This window comes from Impatiens glandulifera, chromosome 9 (genome assembly GCF_907164915.1).
Source record: "Impatiens glandulifera chromosome 9, dImpGla2.1, whole genome shotgun sequence".
NCBI lineage: Eukaryota > Viridiplantae > Streptophyta > Magnoliopsida > Ericales > Balsaminaceae > Impatiens > Impatiens glandulifera.
The window spans coordinates 15,912,846-15,935,028 of record NC_061870.1 but is presented as its reverse complement, the minus strand read 5'-3'; the positions used below and the strand labels follow the sequence as shown (position 1 = coordinate 15,935,028).

The 22,183-nt window shown below is 33.0% G+C and overlaps 1 protein-coding gene across 2 annotated transcripts; it reads left to right on the top strand.

Annotated features, from left to right (window-relative positions):
• The first annotated feature begins 4,705 nt into the window (after positions 1-4,705).
• Positions 4,706-7,146, top strand: LOC124914588 (metal transporter Nramp3-like). Of its 2 annotated transcripts, none has more exons than XM_047455170.1 (5): positions 4,706-4,829; positions 4,955-5,564; positions 5,741-5,877; positions 5,944-6,596; positions 6,665-7,146. In XM_047455170.1, exons 1-5 carry the CDS (start codon positions 4,817-4,819, stop codon positions 6,872-6,874), a joined length of 1,623 nt encoding a protein of 540 aa, XP_047311126.1. In that variant the 5' UTR covers positions 4,706-4,816; the 3' UTR covers positions 6,875-7,146. The 2 variants fall into 2 exon arrangements, with proteins under 2 accessions (XP_047311126.1, XP_047311127.1); XM_047455171.1 differs by having other exon boundaries at positions 4,717-4,829; positions 4,960-5,564.
• Positions 7,147-22,183: the final 15,037 nt, after the last annotated feature.

Below are 22,183 nucleotides of genomic sequence, written 5' to 3'. Positions count from 1 at the left end.
GAATTGAAAGAAATTGTTTGAATATTATATTAAATTACATCGTTTATGCCTAATATATAAATATTCTATTAAATTTATAAAAATAAACTAATATAATAATATTAATATTGATATTATCCTATTGTAAAAACATCTTATAAATATATTATTTTGTATAACATTTAATATGGTAGGAGGCTATACGCCATCAAATGTATAGATTAACTAAGAGGTTGAATTTGGCAATATATTGTCCAATTAGCTAAGTAGATATGATGCAGTTTTTTGTTTTCTAAATTTCACTGAAAAAATAATGTATAGTGACGAAGGATTTAGAGATATATCATTTATTTTCAATAGCACTTATTTAATTTGGATATTCTATTACTTTATTAATAATTCAATATACATAAATATGTCCATTCACTTTATATCGACAATTGTTTATGCGGTGTGAATTGACACTTTTTTTATTAAAGTTTTTCAAAGGTCATTTAATATTTTTATATTTGATAAAGGATCAGTCTTATGTTATTTTTATTATATCATTTGTTTATTGTATGTGAATGCATTTTGTAACTAGATTGTGATGAACTAATACAACTAGACATGTAATTATTATATATGGAGTTAAAATATTTAAACTCAATTTTTATTTTAGATTCAAACTTGAGTATTTTTATCAAATGATGTTTAAATTTTGAATTTATCAATAGAGTTCAATTATCTTAATTTTAATTATTTGAGTTTTTCTCTCAAATGAATTAAAGTATGCCTTCTTATATTAACATAGTTTTGGAGTAATATTGAATTGTTTGATAAAGGAAAGAGAATATTGAATAATTAAGAAGAAACTATATCTTTTGTTGTATAATCTTGATATAAGAAAAATAAGATTAATACAAAATAAATCTATTTTTTTGTTAAAATAATAAAACTAGAAAAATATTGTGACAATATGTTGGAGGCTCATCGACAAGATATTGATGTTGACCTAGTTAAAACTTATTAAAAAGTGCAGTTAATTAAACACTTTAGAAAGTTGAAGTATTTGTCTTGAGAGCATCGTTTCCGTTCCATTTCTGTATTTGTTAGAGTTTCAGGGGACCAAATGATAGGGGACCAAATGATATATAAACTCGTGTCATAACCCTATATTGTCATTATTTAATCTATGTTATTTATCTCTTCGATAATATTCTCTCTTGTAGATTGACGTAGTCAAGTTTTTATCTTGATAAACCATGTTAAATATGTCTTATTTTCTCTATTGTTTATGTCGTCTCTCGCAATTAATTCTAACAAACTGATATGAGAGCTTCATGTTTTTTTCGATTGTTTATTTTCTATTGAGAGATGACAACAGTCAACATTAAAATCGATAAGTTCATGTGGAGAAATAGTTTCAGTTTATGGCAAATCAAGATGCGTGCTTCACTGAAACAATATGGCTTATGGGGGGCACTGAAATAGTCGGTATGAGCATAAATAACTGTTGAGATTACCATTATAGGAGAAGGCTAATCCAACATTTATGTTGTGTCTTGTAGATGATGACATCATTGAGATCTTAGAAGAAGAGAAGACTGTTAGGATATGGTTGAAAGTTGTAGAGCTTCTATATGACAGAGTTGCTCACCAAAAAGTCATTTATATATTAACATCTATTCACCATGCGAATGCATAAGGATGTCAAAAACGCACTTGGTATTCTATAGGGTTCTATTGTTACATGTTTTTGTTTATGTTGCATCATTAAAGACTCACAATGATGACATGATTAAGCTATTACATATGAGATTTAGTCATAACTCATATGGGTAGAAGAGAGATACATATTCTAGCAAGGAGGTTTTTCTTGGTGGTCACAAGATCACGAGTCTTGATTGGATAGAAAGTATTTAGTAGCGGCACTGACTTCAACATGTTATTTTCTATATCGTGAGTCTCACATCGGAATTAACTACAAAAATGCCTTACAAGGTGTGGTCTAGCAAATTTACGAATTATTGAGGATTACAAGTTTTTTGATTGCATAATTTATTATCATGTCAAGAAGGGTAAATTATAGCCAAGAACGAAGAAAGTGGTATTTGTGAACTATGAAAACGGTGTCAAATGTTACATAATATAATGTCCATTTGAGAGAAGAGTTATTCTATATAGAAGCATCATCTTTGATGAGAATTCTACACATAGCTCCACTACGAGTTTTATAGTAGAAAATAACAATGTTGATAAACATGTGGAAATATATATTCATTTATAAGAAGAGGAAGAACACCATGTTAAGGCCGAGCTACCAAAACTTAAAGCATTGGATTCTCAACTGTAAGAAATTATTTTTCAAAGTGTATTTGAAGGTCAGTCAAGGAGGACTGGAGTTAGACCATCCTAGAGATATGATTATGAGGATATGATTGATAATGCATTATAGGTTGATGTGGAGGAGGTGGATATGTCAAAACATCAACCAATAAAGAAATTGTATTCGGTTCTAAAGTTGTAAGTGGTTTGTAGTAACGTGACATCTAAACCATCTCTACATTGAGTAATGCAATTGAGTCATGTCTTGCATTAAATAATGCATCTAGGCCAACTCATCATTTAAAAATTCATTTCGACCATCTAGCATAGACTAATGCATTTATGTCATCTTGCATTGAGAAATACATTTGGGTCGTCTCGGCATTAACTAATGCATATAGTTCATCTCGGCATTGAGTAATGAATATAGAAAATCTAGCATTGTCTAATGCATATGAACCATCTAACATTGACTAATGTATCTGGGTCATCTCGACATTGACTAATGCATCTAGCATTATTTAATACATCTAGGTCATCTCGCATTGACTAATGAAACTAAATCATGTAAGCATTGAGTAATGCATCTCAACCATTTAACATTGACTAATGCATCTAGGCCACATGCCATTGAATAATGTATCTAGACAATCTCGGCATTGATTAATGCATTTGAGTAATCTCAACATTGACTAATGCATCTCGGTCATCTAACATTAATTAATGTATTTTGGTCATCTAACATTGATTAATGCATTTGAGTCATCTGACATTGACTAATGCATATGTGCCATATGAGAATTGACTAATGCATTTATGTCATATGGCATTGACTAATGCATCTAGACAATCATGACATTAACTAATACATTTGGGGTCATCTAACATTAACTAATGTATGTAGGTCACCTCAATATTGACTAATGCATCTAGGCTATCTTAGCATTGACTAAGAATTTGAGAAATTTGTGAGAAGAGAATAAATGTGAAGAAAGTAAGAATTGTTGGTAATCCTCCTAATATGTTTACCAAGTTGCTTCCTTAGAGTAAGTTTTCAACATTTTTTAGACTTATTTAATGTCAAAAAATTGTTAATTTACCCTAGGGCAAGTCTCGATAAGAGAGAGGGATATAAGCATTGATTAATACATTTAAGAAATGACTAATGCATTTGGGAGAATTCAAGTCAAAGTGAAGATTTGTTGAGTAACTTTGAATTGTTTGGTACAAGTAAATAGAATATTGAAAAAAAAACTATATTTTTTAGTGTATAATCTTGATATAAAGAAATAAGATTAACACAAAATAAAAATTGATAATATTTTGGAGGCTTCTCGACAAGATATTGATGTTGACCTAGTTAAGACTTATTTAAAAGTGTATCCGAACATTTTAGAAAATTGAAATCTTTTTTTAAGAGCATTGTTTTTGTGTTCTATATCTTTTAGAATTTGAAAGAACCAAGTATTATATATAAACTCTTGTCATAATTTTATATTCTCTTGATGTAGTCTTTTATTATGTTCCTAATGATATTCTTTCTTCTGAGTCGATATAACCAAATCTTGATTAATAATTAAATCACCAATATAAATATTAAGTTACTTTTATTTTATTTTATTTTATTTTTAAAATTCTATATATTAAATATAAAATAATATTTAATAAATTAAAAAAAAAACTTCTATCTCCTTCTCATAAAAAAATTTGAATTCATAATTAATATTTTTTTTTTTTTTTCATGTAACTCAAAATCAAACTACCAATCAATCAATTATCACACAACTATTTCAAACCTGAGAAATATATTAACATTCTTATCTTTAAAATGATGAAAAATATATTCACATCAATAATAATTATTGAACCTTTTATGAAACCTTTATTTTCTCTGACTTGAATTAATTACGGTCTAATTAAAAATTTGTCAAACTCAAAGATACTTTTTTCATATTTTTTAATTTAATTTTATATAAAATTAGATTTTATAAAATGATCAAATTATTTTATAAATTATAATTTAAATAAATTTTTATCATAATTTAATTTCAACTAAGTTACTTTAAAATATAATTTAAATTACTTTATGATTTTTTTAAACTTGTATTTTCATAATTAGCATTATAATTACTCCTACTAATTATAAAATATATAATCAAAATAGATGGAATATGTTTTAAATAAAAAATTAATGATGTAGAAAGAAAATAGACGAAAAAAGTAATATTTTTTATAAAATTTATAGATTATGTTAAAAACATAAATTAGTTAAATATTTTTTTTTCCAATTAAAAAAATCTTATTGTTGAAAAATAAAATGCCTAACTAAAAAATTAGTCTAAAACTGAATTCCCATTTCAATATGATTATTAATACGTGTAAGGAAGAAAGAAGTTAACAAAATATTTCAGGCTCTATCCCCTCTAGGTTTAGAGAATAATCAGAGAATTACAGTTCAAAGTTCAGAAGAATCGATGGATGAGTAAAGAAGAATCAAAGTGGATATGACGTGGATTACAGAGGGCAGACGATGAAAGCCATCAGTATAGTCTTCCACTTCTAATTGCTTTCTTCTCACTTTATTCCCAATTTCCAATTTCCCTTCTTTTTCTCAGTCGATACAGACAAATTGAAGCAGTTTCATTTCTAACTCTACAACAAATCCCAGTAAAGTTGGTGCAGAAGTTCGTTTCTTTGTGGGTATTCTCCATTGGATCCTCTAATTTGATGCCACCGCAAGAAATGGAGCAGCAATTGCTTGTCGTCCAGCCGGTTGAGTCTGATAACGAAGACGAACGAGATGAGAGAGCATACGATTCCAACGAGAAGATCCACATAATCGGCGTTGATGAAGGTACTTACGCAGGGGATGATGATGAGAAGACGCCGCCGTTCTCGTGGAGAAAGCTCTGGCTTTTTACCGGACCTGGGTTTCTAATGAGCATAGGTTTTCTCGATCCAGGAAATCTCGAGGGAGATCTTCAGTCAGGTGCGGTTGCTGGGTATTCTTTATTATGGTTGCTTCTTTGGGCTACTGCTATGGGTCTCCTCGTACAGCTTCTCGCCGCTCGTCTCGGAGTCGCTACTGGTCGGCACTTGGCGGAACTCTGCCGCGAGGAGTACCCTACATGGGCGAGGATGACCCTTTGGATTATGGCGGAACTGGCCCTTATAGGTGCTGATATTCAGGAAGTGATTGGAAGTGCAATTGCTATAAAGATTCTTAGTAATGGATTCGTCCCTCTTTGGGCTGGAGTTGTCATAACTGCTTGCGATTGGTAATTAATCTTCTGTTAGCTTCAATTGAAACTAGTTTTTGTCTTCAAATTTTCTGTTTATGGGTTATTTCTATTTGGGGTTTCTTTGATCATGAAAACTGAAAATCATAACTTCCCTGTTTTGATTCCATTTGTTTCCAAAATTCATCTTGATTTTAGTGGTTTGCTTGTTTCAGCTTCATATTTCTCCTTCTGGAGAATTACGGGGTAAGAAAGTTAGAAGCGGTTTTCGCAGTTCTTATCGCGACAATGGCAGTTTCATTTGCGTGGATGTTTGGCGAGACGAAGCCCGATGGGAAAAAGCTTATGCTTGGTATGATTTCCCAACTATTAACCTTTGTTTTGTTGAACATCTCTTAAAAATGAGACAATTTTGTAGGTATTTTGATTCCAAAGCTAAGTTCAAGAACAATCCAACAGGCTGTGGGTGTGGTTGGTTGCATTATTATGCCTCACAATGTTTTCTTACATTCGGCCCTAGTTCAATCAAGAGATGTCAATAAGAAAAAAGTTGGCCGGGTTAGGGAAGCCCTAAAATACTTTTCAATCGAATCAACCATTGCCCTTTTAATCTCGTTCTTAATTAATCTTTTTGTAACTGCCGTTTTCGCCAAGGCATTTTTTGGTACGGATATAGCGGATAGTATTGGTCTTATAAACGCGGGTCAGTATCTTCAAGAGAAGTATGGGAGAGGAGTTATTCCTATACTTTACATTTGGGGTGTCGGTTTATTAGCTGCCGGTCAGAGTAGCACAATTACTGGTACTTATGCCGGGCAGTTTATTATGGGAGGGTTTCTTAATTTGCGGGTGAAGAAATGGATTAGGGCTTTGATAACAAGAAGTTTCGCCATTATTCCAACTATGATCGTTGCTCTCATTTTCAATAGTTCCGAAGATATGCTTGATGTTTTAAACGAGTGGCTTAATGTACTCCAATCTGTTCAAATCCCTTTCGCGCTTATTCCTTTACTTTGTTTGGTTTCAAAAGAGGAACTTATGGGCGTCTTTAAAATTGGTCCCCTCCTTAAGGTAATAACCTGTGTTATCGTGGATTCTTTGTTTGGTTTATTGATTCTTTAACGAAACATGTGTTATAGGTAGCTTCATGGATGGTGGCTGCACTTGTTATCGCGATAAATGGCTACCTTTTGCAGGCATTCGTGGCTTCTGAGATAACCGGTTTGTTTTATAGCTTCTTAACGGGCATTTTGGCAGTTGGGTACATTGGGTTTATAGTATACCTTATAGTACGCGAAATTGCATTTCCGAATTTCTTGAAAAAGAGGTCTATCATCGTGGTGAACTGAATTTCCATTTGGTATTATGATTATTTACTGTTTTTTTTTTCTAACTTAGGCAAGTTTGACATATTATAAAGTCTTGTATTGTATATATATTGAATGGGGGATGTTTGGGAAGTTATTAGAATAGGCAATGCAATCTCTAAGTTAGTCTCTGTATGACCCGAGAAATGTTACCTTATTTTAGTCGTTGCAGCTTGTTGTATTATTCGATTTTGATGTACTCTTATGTGCCTATTATATATAAAAATGGGACTCATTTAGTTTATGTCAATATGCTGGTGTAAAAGTGGATTGATCTGAAGACAGTTCTAAATTTAGTTTATTTAGTGTAAAAGTGGATTGATCTGGAGACTGTAGTTTATTTGAAAACTAGTATCTTTATAAGAATTTTTTTTTTTGAAAATGCTTTTTTTTTCTTTATAAGAATCTTCTTTGACAAAATCTTATCTATGAAAATTTTTGTGGGTATTATTATTTCATTTGGTTAATTGGAGGATATTTTAAAGATAGGGTCCTAGAACATTTCACCATATTATGATTTTTCTTTTTTACCTAGAAACTTTTGGAATATACTATGCCAAGAGGTGATCCAAAATTTTGGATTATGATCCAAAATATTGTCTCAATTAAGAGTGTTTATACAAAATATATACAAATTTTATTGTAATGTAGACAAAAATTAATGTCACATTCTATCACTTATATTCTAACTATTGAGATACAATACTTGGTAAGATTTCTGGCTTTAAGGTTATCTACCATGATGATGAGTTAGAGTTTTCAATCAAATACAAGAACAAAGTAATTCATTTTTACTCAAAATTATTTTTCTTATTAAAGAAATTATTCTTTTAAAAACTTGAAAAAAAAATCAATACACCTCCACGAGTTTTTCTAATACTTCCATATTGTCATAATAATAGCCAACACTACAAGATATCAACGTAAAAGGAATTATCAACAAATATCTTACCACATTTCTTTGAAAATATCAAGAAAAAGGAACAAAATTATCCATTTCAACAAATGAAGAAATCAGAGAAGTCATCTTTAACTTTGGTGATTTAAAAGTAGTATCACATGATGAAATGCCAACCAATTTTTTAAAATATATATAATTGAGATAGAGTGGACAACTATGAATGTGATATGGTAACTCACTCATTTAAAATTAAATAGATTTTAAATGAACTTAACTCAACTTATATTTGTCTCATTCACAAATTTAAATTTCTGGAAAGATTGATGACTTCTGCCCAATTAGCCTATGTAATAAATCAATAAGATAATATTCAAAAGAATTGCTACCAGACTGAAATCATTGATGAATTTTTTCATCTCCACAAACCAATGATCATTTTTTTTAAAAGTGCACAATTGCGGATTATACAATCTTGACCCATAAACTACTTTTTCATTTGTATAAACAAAAAATAAACGGGTCATTTTGTTCCAAAAACTTACATGTCAAAAGTTTTTGATAAACTTGAATGACATTTGGTTAAGAATATAATAAAAGTGTTGTAATTTGAACTTTATTGAACTTACACATGAATGTATCCCAACTTGCACAAATTCGACAATGAGACCTGTATCTCTTTCTTAAGATGATGTAATTCTTTATAAGATCATATCCCTCTTCTAGCCTAGCGGTAAAAAGATGTGGATACCAACCCTATGATCCTAGGTTTGAGCCAGTTAGGCGGCAAGTTCTGCGCCTGGTTAAATGATTAAGTGTGTTTGCAGGTTACATATTTAATCTTTTGCCCCATTTTTTTTTTCCCAAAAAATTCTTTGCAAGATCATTTGAGGTGTAAGAATAAAAAATTTAACTTCATAGAATTTCCATCTCTAAAGGAGATCTTAATGTTCACATATATTTTCTGTGGATGACATTTTTATCTCTGGAAAAACAAATCTAGATAAGATTAAAGAGTTCAAAAATATTTTTGAAAACTTCTCTAATCTTTTGGGACAAGAAATAAATAAAGACAAGAGTACGTATGGTTATTTATTAAAAAACGTGACGCTTACAATTCATTTGATTTGCATTGGACCACTAAATATTCAAAAAGGAACAAAAATTAGGAAATACCTTGGACTACTAACTATTTTTTTTGATAAAAACAAATCAAAGTGTCAAACTTCCTCATTGGCAATATTGCACAAAAACTACAAAGTTGAAAATAAAGCCTTCTCTCATTTGTAGTACACACAATTCTTGTTAAAAATGCCATTCAAACTAGTTATTTCTATATGTCCTCATGTATTCTCTCAAAACAAACTTAATAATGATTTTTTTTGAACAGTTTTTTAGTGATTTTGACATCTCAAAGCATTGTTTCCTCAAATCTTGAGATGTTATCTACAAATCATAACTCATTGGAGGATTGGATTTCCTTATATCAAAACATTAGTCTTTTAGCTAAACTTATGGATAAAGTCATACATAGAATGAAAACATCTATCTTCTCACCCTATCTGAAAAATTAATTCTTCAAATTAAAATATAAATTTTTTTAAAGAGAATCACTCAGGACTCATGTCATCAAAATTTCCATTCCAATTTATCTCAAAATCTAATCAAGCTATCATGAACACTATTGATTCAAATCATTTTGAAAACATATAATCCATAATAAATTCAAAATTTTCCTTTGAAAATAATTCTCTCAAATGCCTTTCAAAATTTCACACTAACAAAATTTGTTCTTTTTGAAATAAGTGAAGAATTGACATCTCATACATTTATCCACTACTTCATCAAAGCATTCGTGTTTGGATCTCAATGGTTTAATTCCTTCCCAGTTCCCGCAGGATTTTGACTTTTCAAAATGGATCACTTCTATATTTGGTTCACCACACTTAGGAAACTCGGACATAACATATTTTTTTGGGCAAATTATCTTTGAAAAGTTATGAAATATAAATTCTTTGGGAATTGTATGGTCCAACAAAAAAAAATATATGAAAAAAATTATGTTTTATAGAGATATTTTCTATAGAAAGAACCATCTCAACTTAAAAAAAAAGTTACTTTTACTGAAACTTTCTTTTTATCATTTACAATACTGATTTAGTGACTATCTTTTTTCTTAAAAAAAATGTGGTTTTTGTTGTTTTCGGCACACGTTTAGAATCTCGCATCGAAAGATGATGGGAGTGAATGAAATTTTTTAGTATATAAAAGAAACTCTATTCACAATTAAAATAGAATCATACATCGGAAGATGATGGAGTAGGAGAAGTTTCTTAGTCTATAAAAAAAACTCTTCCCCTTTGGTTTATTGCACTCAATACTTGTATCTCTTATTCTTTATTAATTAATAGTCTTAGTGCTCGGAGACATAGGCAAAATTTTGGCCGAACTCCGTTATCAAATTTTTAGTGTGTTATTTCTTACGTTTCTTCTTTTATTCTGTCATTTTTTTCCAACAAGTGGTATCTGAGCCAAAGGTTCGTCCTTGACATGTTGTCTGAGTCTTCAAAAAGGGCATTAACTCTTTCGTTTTCTTGGATGAGGACCCTAATGTTGAATTTGTATTTGTGGTGGAAATATTGATGGAATTGGGCATTTCGGCATGTGGCAATGTAAGGTTCTAGATTTTATTTTTCAACAGGGTCTAGATGTTGCTATTAAGGTTTGAGAGCCATATGGTATAGAAGAAAAAAAATCGATTGGCGTGTGGAAAATTCGATCGTGTCTGTCTAGTGAGAAGAGGTATGCTGTGAATAATGAAACTTCTACACAAAAACTATGTCAAGCATTAAATAACACATTTTTGAAGAAGAGTGGTCAGAATAAGCTCCTAATGAAAAAGCGATTGTTCCGGTTTGATTGCCAATCAAGTACTACCATGAATGAACACATCACTAAGTTCAATCAATTATTAGCAGATGTTTTTATTCTTGATGTAAAATTTGAAGATGAAGATCAGGACTTAATGTTGTTATCGTCCCTTCCGGATAATTTTAACATTTAGAAACAATGTTACTTCATGGGAAGAGAAATATATCTCTTGATGTTGTAAGTTCTGCTTTATACAGTCACGAATTGAGAAAGCAAGACAAGAGGAAAAACAAAATAGCTACAACAGATGAAGCATTGATGGTTAGGGACCATAAACAAAACAAATCAAAAGGGGGAGGAGGAAGATCCAAAAGCAAAGTTGCCAAAGATGAATGTACTTTGTGTCGTAAGAAAAGAAATTGGAAGATTAACTGCCCAAAGTTGAAAAAGAAAGAGAAAGATTATGAAGAAAGAGAAAGATTATGAAGATGCAAATGTTGCAGAAAATAGAGATGCTACAAATTTAGAGTTCTCTTTGTCGATGTCACACACAACATCACATCCTAACACATGAATATTGGACTTAACCTGCACTTATCATATGACATCAGCTCGAGAGTGATTCTTTGACTTTAAAAAACTAGATGATGAATTTGTTTACATGGGAGATGCTAACACGTGTAAAATAAAAGGGATAAGTTCAATCAAGCTGAAAAATGATGACGGATCTACCAGAATTATTAGAGATATTCGGTACATACCAAATATGAAAAAGAATCTCATTTCTTTGGGGGCCTTGGAGTCAAAAGTACTACATGTGAAAATAGAAAATGAAATTCTTAAGGTAATCACTAGAACTAGTGATGTTGTAAGTTATCAAGAAATGTAATATTTGTATTACTATCAAGGTACTACCGTTAATGGGACAACAATTGTATCAACTTCCAGGAGCAGTAAAGAATTAGAGGCAATAAAGCTATGACATATGCGATTTGGACATACTTGTGAGAAATCTAGGAAATCTCTTGTTAAGCAAGGATTGCTGAAAGGTACAAAATTTTGTAAATTAGATTTTTGTGAACATTGTGTTATGGGAAAACAAATGAGAGTAAAATTTGGCACTGCTATCCATAAAACCAAGGGTATTTTGGACTATGTGCACTAAGATGTTTGGGGACCTTCTAAGATCCCATCTCTTGGAGGTAGACATTATTTTGTTATTTTTGTTGATGTTTTTTCTGGAAGAGTATGGATGTTTATTATGAAGAACAAAGATGAAAAGATTTTTCTTAAATAGAAAACTCAAGTTGAAAACGAGACAAAGAAAAATCAAAATTCTCCAGACTGATAATAGTGGAGAATACAAGAATGATCCATTCCAGAAGTTATGCTAAAAGTGTGACATAGTTTGACACTTCATAGTCAGAAAAACACTACAGCAGAATAGAGTATTGAAACGTATGAAAAGAACATTGGTGGAGAAAGTTCGTTGTATGTTGTCTAATGTGGGTTAAATAAGAAATTTTGGGTAGAAGTTGTGTCATACGCTAACATTTGGTAAATCGTCTACCATCATCTTCACTTGGTGTCAAGACTCCATTAGAGGTATGGCCTGGAAAACCCGTAACTGATTATGATTCTTTGCATATTTTTGGTTTTACAACATATTATCATGTAGTTGAAACAAAGTTAGATCTACGAGGAAAGAAGACTCTTTTTATGCGATTTACTACTAGAGTTAAATGATATCTTCTCTAGTGTTTGGATGCAAAGAAAACCATTATTAGTAGAGATGTTACTTTTGACGATTATTCAATGTTGAATAAGGTAACACCATACAAAATTGATTATACTCCACAACAAGTGGAGTTTGAGCAGATAAAGATAAGCCCAAATATAAGTGACTCTCTAACGACAAACGAAGAGTCAAATGAAGAAGAGGTTCCGACCCAAGATCCTTCACAACAATGTGAATCAATTGTTGTAAATAGACCAAGCCGAGTTATTCGAAAAGTAGGTTGGTTTGTTGACATGGCGGCCTATGCACTTCTAGTCGTAGATGATGTTCCATCCTCCTTTTCAATGTTAGTCGAAAAGTTCGAGATGAAAGACATGGGAAAAACCAAATCTAAACATTGTTTAGATTTGGTAACATCTTCCGCGTTTGAGTCGACGCTGAAGAGCGCCAATTGGAAGCACTTAAAGAACTATTTTTTAATAATGAAGATTTGTATTGATATTGTGCCAATGTGGAGATTTGAAAATGATAAAAGAGATGAGAACAACAACTAGATAATGACAAAAGAGAATAAGAAAATAAGGATTCATTTTAATTTGAATCATTCTTTAATAGGGCAGAGTCTATTTATTAACAAGTATTTGGACTTCAAAGTTCATATAATTTTCTTCAATTTCAATTTGATTTCATGGCTCTATTTTGTTCATTAGAACAACAAGATAAAGATTTCATTACTTGTTTTTATTTTCATCCTCTACAAAATTCTAGAGATAATTTTAGGTTAATCTAAATTTGTAAAATACCAGTTAGATATGTTTTTTCTCTTCTTATATATATTATGCTCAATTTTCCATATTTCTCTTTTGCTTTAGCAAACAAGAATAAAAGCTTCATAGATATGTTAAAATCTGTAAAAATCTCCCATGATGAAGATGATGAAGAAGATGAACAAGAGTTTATCATCAAAGAAGAACTATTTTCTAACCCCACAAGTAACTAAGTACATCTTTTTTTATATGTTTATTGTTTTTATACACCTAATTAACTTCTTAACATGTGATTTAACAGTGATTGTTGATACTAAATGAGATGATCAGAAACCTAGCACTCCAAGATCAAAGCATTCCGCAACAGAGCAGCGTAAAAGAAGCAAGATAAATGACAGGCATAACTAACACTCAACTGAGCTCATTTAGTAATGCTTTGTTTTTACCAAATCAAGTATATCAAAAATGGGGATCATACAGATTTCAGAGTTTGAGAGAACTTATCCCCAGAAATGATCAAAAGAGAGATAAATCATTGTTCTTTTTTTTTTGGGGAAAACGGTTAAACCATTTCATTAAAATCCCAAAAGTGGGAGAGTCAGAAATCAAAGCTAGACAAACTCTATCAATGATTAAGGATGACAATAAAAGACCCTAAAAAAACTGATTAGTAGCATTCATACATTCTAAAAAACAGAGATTACAAACAGAAAAGACTACATTCAAACATAACCATCCCAACCTGAGATTTTCGCATGCCCTCTATTTTCATTGAGATGCATTCTTTCCCTTTCTCTTCCTCTTCCTCTAACGATAAAAGGAAATTGTATTGAAAAGGATGATGAGTATTGTTGATTCTCATTTTGAATTCTCCCTTTCTACGAGCCCGTTCTGATTTGATAGAAAGAATTATTTTCTGAGAATTTCATGGCTTTTACCTTTGTTATCTTAAACTTGAATTTCTGTATTCTTGTTTTCATTATCTTCAGCATCGGCTTCAGACTCCACATCGGTTTTAGAATCTTCTTTATCATTCTTATTAAAGGTATATGAAAATTAAAAAATTTATGACTGTGTATTATAATTCTCTAGAAACTTATTGACAAAAAAAAGCTGAAATATATAAGAAGGTTATTGAGTACATTCAGTATTTGCAAGAGAAAGTTCAAAATTTCAAAGGGCCATACCAGAGATGGAATCAATTAGACCCATACAAATTAGGGCTATGGATAATTAATCATATTTTATTGTTAATTAATTTCTGTTTTATATATACTAATGATGAACATCCAATTTTTATTTATGTATAGGAACCAGTCATAATAATAATAATAAGCCTGTTGTAGAACCTCAATTGGTATTGTCAATGAATGGAAACAAGACAAGGCTCAATAACACGACGTGGAAAGCAATATTAAGCAAGATGAATTGCTCGGAAAATGTTTATGCTTAGTCCAAGATGAGAGAACAGGTTATTCTGAATCCTCACTCAATTGAACTTTCAAATGGCTAAAAGAATGACTTATTTTATCAATTCCCTTTCACAATGATAACTTCCATTATTTATGACACATACAATTTTTATGATGTAAGGTTTCACGTTAAAAAGAAAAACTACCCGCCATTATTTGATGTCAGGTTTGATTTCTTCTTGTCTCGTCTTCAACTTGAGTTTTCCATTTAAGAAAAATCTCAAACACTTCACCTTTGTTCTTCATCGTAAACACCCATACTCTTCTGGAAAAATCGTCAACAAAAGTAACAAAGTAATGTCTACCTACAAGAGAAGGAGTCTTGGCAGGTCCCCAGACATCTGAGTGCACATAATCCAAAATACCCTTTGTGTTATGGATAGCAGTACCAAATTTTACTCGCCTTTGTTTTCCCAGAATACAATGTTCACAGAAATTTAATTTACAAACTTTTGTACCTTTCAATAATCCTTGCTTGACAAGAGTTTGCATAGATTTCTCACCAGCGTGCCCCAATCGCATATGACATAACTTTGTTGCCTCTAACTCTTTACTGCTCCCGGAAGTTGATACATGTGATGTCCCATTAACTGTACTACCTTGATAGTAATACAAATTATTACTCTTCTTGATAGCTTTCAATATCACTAACGCTCCAGATATTACCTTAAGAACTCCATTTTCCAATTTCACATGTAGGCCTTTCGACTCCAAGTCCCCCAAAGAAATGAGATTCTTTTTCATATTCGGTATGTACCGAACATCTCTAATAATTCTGGTGGATCCGTCATCATTCCTCAGCTTGATTGAACCTATCCCCTTTATTTTACATGTATTAGCATCTCCCATATAAACAACTCCACCATCTAGCTCCTTAAAGTCAAAGAACCACTTTCGAACTGGTGTCATATGATAAGTGCAGGCTGAGTCCAATATCCACGCATCAGGATGTGATGTTGTGTATGACATCGATAAAGAGTATTCTGAATCTGCATCACATTTGTTTTCTGCAACATTCGCATCTTCAGAATCTTTCTCTTTCTTCTTCAACTTTGGGCAGTTAATCTTCCAATGTCCTTTCTCACGACAGAAAGCACATTCATCTTTGGCATATCTACTTTCAGATCTTCTTCCTTTCCCTTTTGATTTGCTCTGCTGACGGCCTCTGACCATCAATGCTTCATCTGCTGTACCTACTTTGCTTTTCCTTTTATCATGCTTTCTCAATTCATGACTATATAAAGCAGACTTACAGCATCAAGAGAAACATTTCCTTTCCCATGAAGTAACGTTGTTTCTAAGTGTTCAAATTCATCAGGAAGGGACGATAGCAACATCAAAGCCAAATCTTCATCCTCAAACCTAACGTCAAGGTTTAACAGATCTGCTACTAATTCATTAAACTTAGTTATATGCTCATTCATAGTAGTACCTGATTGGTAATCAAACCGGAACAGTCGCTTCTTCATAAGGAGCTTATTCTGACCACTCTTCTTCAGAAATTTATCCTCCAATGCTTGCCACAGTTTCTGTGCAGAAGTTTCATTCTTCACAGCATACTTCTGCTCTCTGGACAGGCACGATCGAATTGTTCCGCACGCCAACCGATTCATGATACTCCACTCTTTTTCTTCTATACCATCTGGCTTTCCGACCTCAATAGCAACATCTAGACCCTGCTGAAAAAGAGAATCTAGAACCTCACATTGCCACTTGCCGAAATGCCCAGTTCCATCAAAGATCTCCACTGCAAACTTCAAATTCGACATCGGTGTCCTCGTCCAGGATGACGAAGGAGTTGACGCCCTTTTGAAGACTCCACCATGCCAAGGACGAACCTTCGGCTCTAATATCACTTGTTGGGAAAAACCTTGACATAACCACAAAAGAAGAAAACAAACTGAAAGAACACTAACATAATTTGATAACGGAGTTCGGCCAAAATGTTGCCTACGTCTCCGAGCAATAAGGCTATCAATTAATAAGGAAGAAGAGATACAAATTTGAGTGCAATAAACCAAAGAGGGGAGAGTTTCTTTTATACACTAAGAAACTTCCCCAACTCCCATCATCTTCCGATGTGGGATTTATGCTAATTGTGAATATAGTTTCTTTTATATACTAAGAAACTTCTTTCACTCTCATTATCTTCCAATGTGGGATTCTAATTATGCCAAAAACAACACAAATAGTATTTGGTGTGTTATTTAATTTTTTTATTGGTGTTAACCACAACATAAAAAACTATCACGTTGGTGGGTTATGTCACGTGTATGTAGTAGATAGTTTAGTTAGTATTAATAGTAGTTAATATGATATGAAGTTAGTATAGTTGGTTAAAATAGTATAAATACAATGCAATGTAATCAATTGGGATATTGAACAATGATGATGAATAAGTGTAGTGGCATATAGTTTTAGGCGAAGGAGCTGACACATTGTCCCTTTAAACACAAACAATTATTTTTCTAATTAGTCTGATGGTGTATGTTTGTGTAGATTGCTATCAAGAAAATGAAGAGAAAATATAACTCTTAGGAAGAATGTCTTAATTTGAGGGAGATTAAGGTATGTAATTCATCGATTTGTTCATACTTCTCATTTATATTGATGTTTGAATCTAATGTTCTCTTAATATTTGTAGTCACTACAAAAAATGAACCATCCGAATATCATAAACCTTACACAAGTCATTATAGAGAATGATGTATTGGTAAGATTCTTAAAGAAAATATTGGTCTCTTAACTAAAAGAAAAATTATTAATGAATTGATAAGTGTTTATTGAATAATTAGTGTGTTAACTTATTTTATCTACTTTTTCTTAGTGTCATGCCTAAAAATAATTCATGTTTACAATAAAGCATTTGTAGAGGTGTCTTCAACTTAATAGTGTAAAGAAATACCAATAATTCATGTTTACAATATAGCATTTGTAGAGGTGTCTTCAACTTAATAGTGTAAAGAAATACCAGCAAGTGGTGGTTACAGTTATGCTTAGTTTGTGTTTTTGCAACTTTTTTTTATACAAATTACAGTGTTGATTAATGACTATGGATGTCTTATTTCACTACACATTTCACAGAATTTACCAATTGATAAAAAACTAAATAACGTAAAAAGTGAAAAGCTTAGTGAAATATGCTTCTATCATACATATTTTTCATAGAAAGTTTTCTGATAGAATCTAATATTTGTCACATACACATAACTAACCTTAACTCCTTATTTATGTTTCTTGCTCCTTATTTCTGTTTCTTACACCAATTTTTATTTTCATTTATATCTGTAGGGATACCTTAATTTTGAAGTTGAATGATGTTAGGATAAAGCAAGTTGAGGTAGTAAGTAGTTTAACAAGATTATTGTCAATACTGAAATTCCATCTTATTAGAACTTGTCTTTTTAAAGGTACACTGGTGAAAAAAGGGTCAAAACCGAGAGTTAAAACTCTCGGTTTTGACCCTATAACTTTCGGTGAAGACACCTTACCGAAGGTTTTAGTAACCCTCGCCATCCCTCGCTATTGACACTCTCGGGACTTCCATAAAGAGAAAAACCGAGAGTTATATGAAAACTTTCGTATTTTTCTCTTTTTGAAAAAACCGAGGGTTTTACAAGAACTTTCGGTTTTTCTCTTTTTGGAAAAACCGAGGGTTTTATACAGACCTTTCGGTTTTTCTCTGTGTGGAAAAACCGAGGGTTTTGCAAAGAACTTTCGGTTTTACCCGAAGAGGAAAACCGAGTGTTATATACAAAACTTTCGGTTTTCCTCTTCGGTTAAAACCGAAAGTTTTGTAAATAACTCTCGGTTCTCCTCTTCTTGTAAAACCGAGAGTTCTTTGCAAAACCCTCGGTTTTCTCCTTTTCAAGAAAACCGAAAGTTATATGAAAACTCTCGGTTTTTACCCGAATAGGAAAACCGAAAGTTTTGTAAATAACTCTCGGTTTTCCTCTTAAGGATAAAAACCGAGGGTTTGTCATATAACTCTCGGTTTTCTCATTGGCTTAAAACCGAGAGGTTTCTAATATCTCTCGTTTTTTTCAAAAAGAGAAAAACCGAGAGATTTCAATATTACTTTCGGTTTTTTCCCCTAAATTTTTCAAAATGTGCGGATTATTTTGCTCGCAACCAAAACATAACCAAAACCTGTTCAGCCAAACCAATATATTAATGATAAAAGAAATGCAGCATACATTAAACGATCACATTAATTGATCGTGAACATTACAAAATTCGAAACCAAACAAATATTCCGAACAATCTGTTATAAGTTCAACTACTATAATGAAAACATGTTCATAATCGAAACAACCTTAGCTTGTGGGGGGAGGAGGTGGTTGTTGCCTCATATATAATTCGATTCTCTCCATTCTCGCGTTCATCTCTGACTTCTCCCTCTCCATTTTTTCGGTCATCTCTAACTTCTCCCTCTCCATTCTTTCCACAATTTCTTTCTTTTCCAATTGCATTTCATCCATTTTCCGCCTTCTTTCTTCATCTCTCTTCTCCAGTTCCTCCAGCTTGAGCTTCATTATTTGATTCTCTTCTAACAATCGCTCATTGTTTCGCTGTGAACTGTTTCCACTACGACGATCCTCACGAAAGTGTGTGGGTCGGACGCCTGATCCCATTCCGAAGACGACCCCGTGTTTTTGTTGTCCGAACACCCTCTCCGTCAATTCAAAATCAGATATTCCCGGTTCGTTACTAACAACCTCCTCCATCTCAGCCTGCACAATTAAAATAAAATATCATTTCTATAATAAAAAAACTAGGCATATTCAATTCACTTACAATTTTCTCTTGCACGTGTTCGTCCGGGACGGGTGTTGGGTTTTCTTGTGTCGGTTTTGGTGTACGGGTCCTCTTGAATACTTCAATTACAGACGGTGGCCGTCCCATTTCAATCGCCTGTTGAAATAAATGATTTATATAATTAATAACAATCTTTATATTAAGTTATTACAAATAATGTACTTACCAACTCGTCTTCAATTTGTGCAAACGGTCTACTTCCCGTTCGATGTGGGAATTTCAGATTCTTCCGATTCTTCATATTTGTAGTACTGTGTCTCTGTATTTGAAATAACAAATGAAGTTAGATTAATTAATATCAACTCTTATTTGAATTATGAAACCTTACCTTAAACGTTTCTGTGAAGAAATGGTTGCGACACACGAATTCCCAATCGTCTCGATCGTAGTCCGGTGGAGGATTAGCCAGTACCGCCGCCTCGTCTCCGTTGTGGACGCGGATATAATTCGTGTTCAAATCCGACCGCCATCTATCCCATATCTGATTGGTGTGTCCCAACCCCCTCGTTCGAAAAGAGTCAATGTCACCATTAGTCGCTTCGAACGGATCCTGAAAAAAATAACATCCAAATGTGAAAAATAATTATTTAATAACGTAATGTTTAATCAAGTAATAATTATTAACCTTGATAGCAGTCCACAGTGAATCCAATTGGTCTGCACTTAAAGCCTTCCACTTGAGAAGACGGTGTGAGACGGCTGCGGGGCTCCGGATAATCGACCCCACATGTCTAGACCAACGTGTCCTTCCCACGTCTGTACCGCCTGGCCTCCCATCCTTGTCTCTAAACGTTAGAGGGATCCTCGTCCCCGCTTGCCTCTTAGACAGCGCAATATTCTTGTTCTTCCCCCGTCTCTTGCGGGCAGAAGATTCTTCAAAATTATCAAAATCTTAATTAAATATGTCAATCAATTGAAACACTAACTAATTTGTAAACGAAATACCTGTCGATGATGGGTCGGGAGTGGTCCCGTGCTCCTCCTCGTCATCCTGCTCCTCGATAGGCTCCTCAAGACCCTCGTCTTCAGCCTCAGCGCTAGGCAGGTTATCAGCAGCGAATGTGCTCTCTATATACTCTGCGATGTCATCAATATCGTCTTCACTCTCGTATGTTCGGGGAGGCGCAGTAGCTATCGGGACCACAGGAATCGGTGGTTGGTCTCTCGAAGACGATCCTCGTTGCTTTAACGCCTCGGATTGGGCAAGTAGGTTTTGGTAACTCTTATCCAATTTCTTGGGTGTCTTCCTCATACTCTTCCAAACTGTTTTAGGACCTTCAGACATTCTTAATTCACACCATTAATAAAAATGAGTGAATACTTGAAATAAAGTAGTAAGAAAAATGAATATAAAGTTAAAAACATAATTAAATCTACCTAATTAATTAATATGAACTATATGTTTGTAAACCGCGGTTTTATTTTTGTCACAATCTTCCAACCGGGTCGGGCTGACATATCAGGGGCGTAGAATACTTGTTTTGCTTGACTCGCCAATATATACGGGTCTTGACTTTGCGTTTTCAATATTCGGTTTACATTTACACTTACGAAGCCATATTTATCCACTTTCACTCCTAGTTCCCCCGAGTGTGTATCAAACCACTTACACTTGAATAAAACAACTCGTTTGTGAGAATAGTATTGTAATTCGATTATATCCGTCAAAACTCCGTAGTATGACATAGTTTCAGATCCGTTGTATCCCTCAACAACCACCCCACTATTTTGAGTTGTCAAACCTTCGTCGTGTTTTTCTGTACAGAATTTGAATCCATTTACTTTACACCAAACATACATAGACGAGTAGATACTTGGACCTTCTCCTAAGATCTTGAGGTCTCTTGATATGTCGTTACTTTCTGCTAAATGGGCGACCTATATATGTATCCGAAATGTAGTTGTTAATATAAATAAGAAGAGTTAGGATATATGGTTTGTAATTTACTCACTCGATGCTTGAAATATGCGGCAAACGTTTCTCCACTGGACTCGTTGTTATAATCTCTACAAATAGATCGAATGCTAATTAGTAACACTCTTTAATGCTAATTAGTAACAGCAACTTTGAAACTTACATGTAAAAAGGTTCTGCTTCGGGACAATTTTTCAAAATGTAAGAATGAGCTGTCACTCGATCTATATAATCCAAGTTGTATACTTTTCCGTTGGATAGGTCTTCCAATGATGCAAATATTGAAATCCCCGAGATTTCAGGTTGTGCATTTTCTTGATCTTGTTCCTCCATATACCTGGCACATAAGCTAATACTTTCGTTAACAAGATAGCTCTCGCTTATAGAGGCTTCGGGGTGGTTATTATTCCGAAAATATCTTTTCATTGTACCCATGTAATGTTCAAAGGGATACATCCATCGATACTGAACAGGTCCTCCAAGCAAAGCCTCAAATGACAAGTGAACCGGGAGATGCATCATGATGTCGAAGATTGACGGCGGAAAAATCATTTCAAATTTGCAAAGCGTCAATGTAATATCCATGTACAATTGTTCCAGGTCCTCTTGAATCAACTCTTTGAAGCACAACAACCGAAAGAAACGAGACAAATTTACTAACGCATCATACACATACTCTGGAAGCAATCCACGAGTTGCTAAAGGAATTAGGTATTCCAACAAAATGTGACAATCATGACTCTTTAATCCCGAAAGTTTTTTCTCTTCCAAATTTACACAACCCCCGATATTTGAGCAAAACCCATCAGGCA

Bases quoted from the DNA above. Each gene is read 5' to 3' on its own strand.
- LOC124914588 (XM_047455170.1), top strand. The intron at 5,878-5,943 runs GTATGATTTCCC...ACAATTTTGTAG, and splicing joins TGGGAAAAAGCTTATGCTTG to GTATTTTGATTCCAAAGCTA. The intron at 6,597-6,664 runs GTAATAACCTGT...CATGTGTTATAG, and splicing joins AAATTGGTCCCCTCCTTAAG to GTAGCTTCATGGATGGTGGC.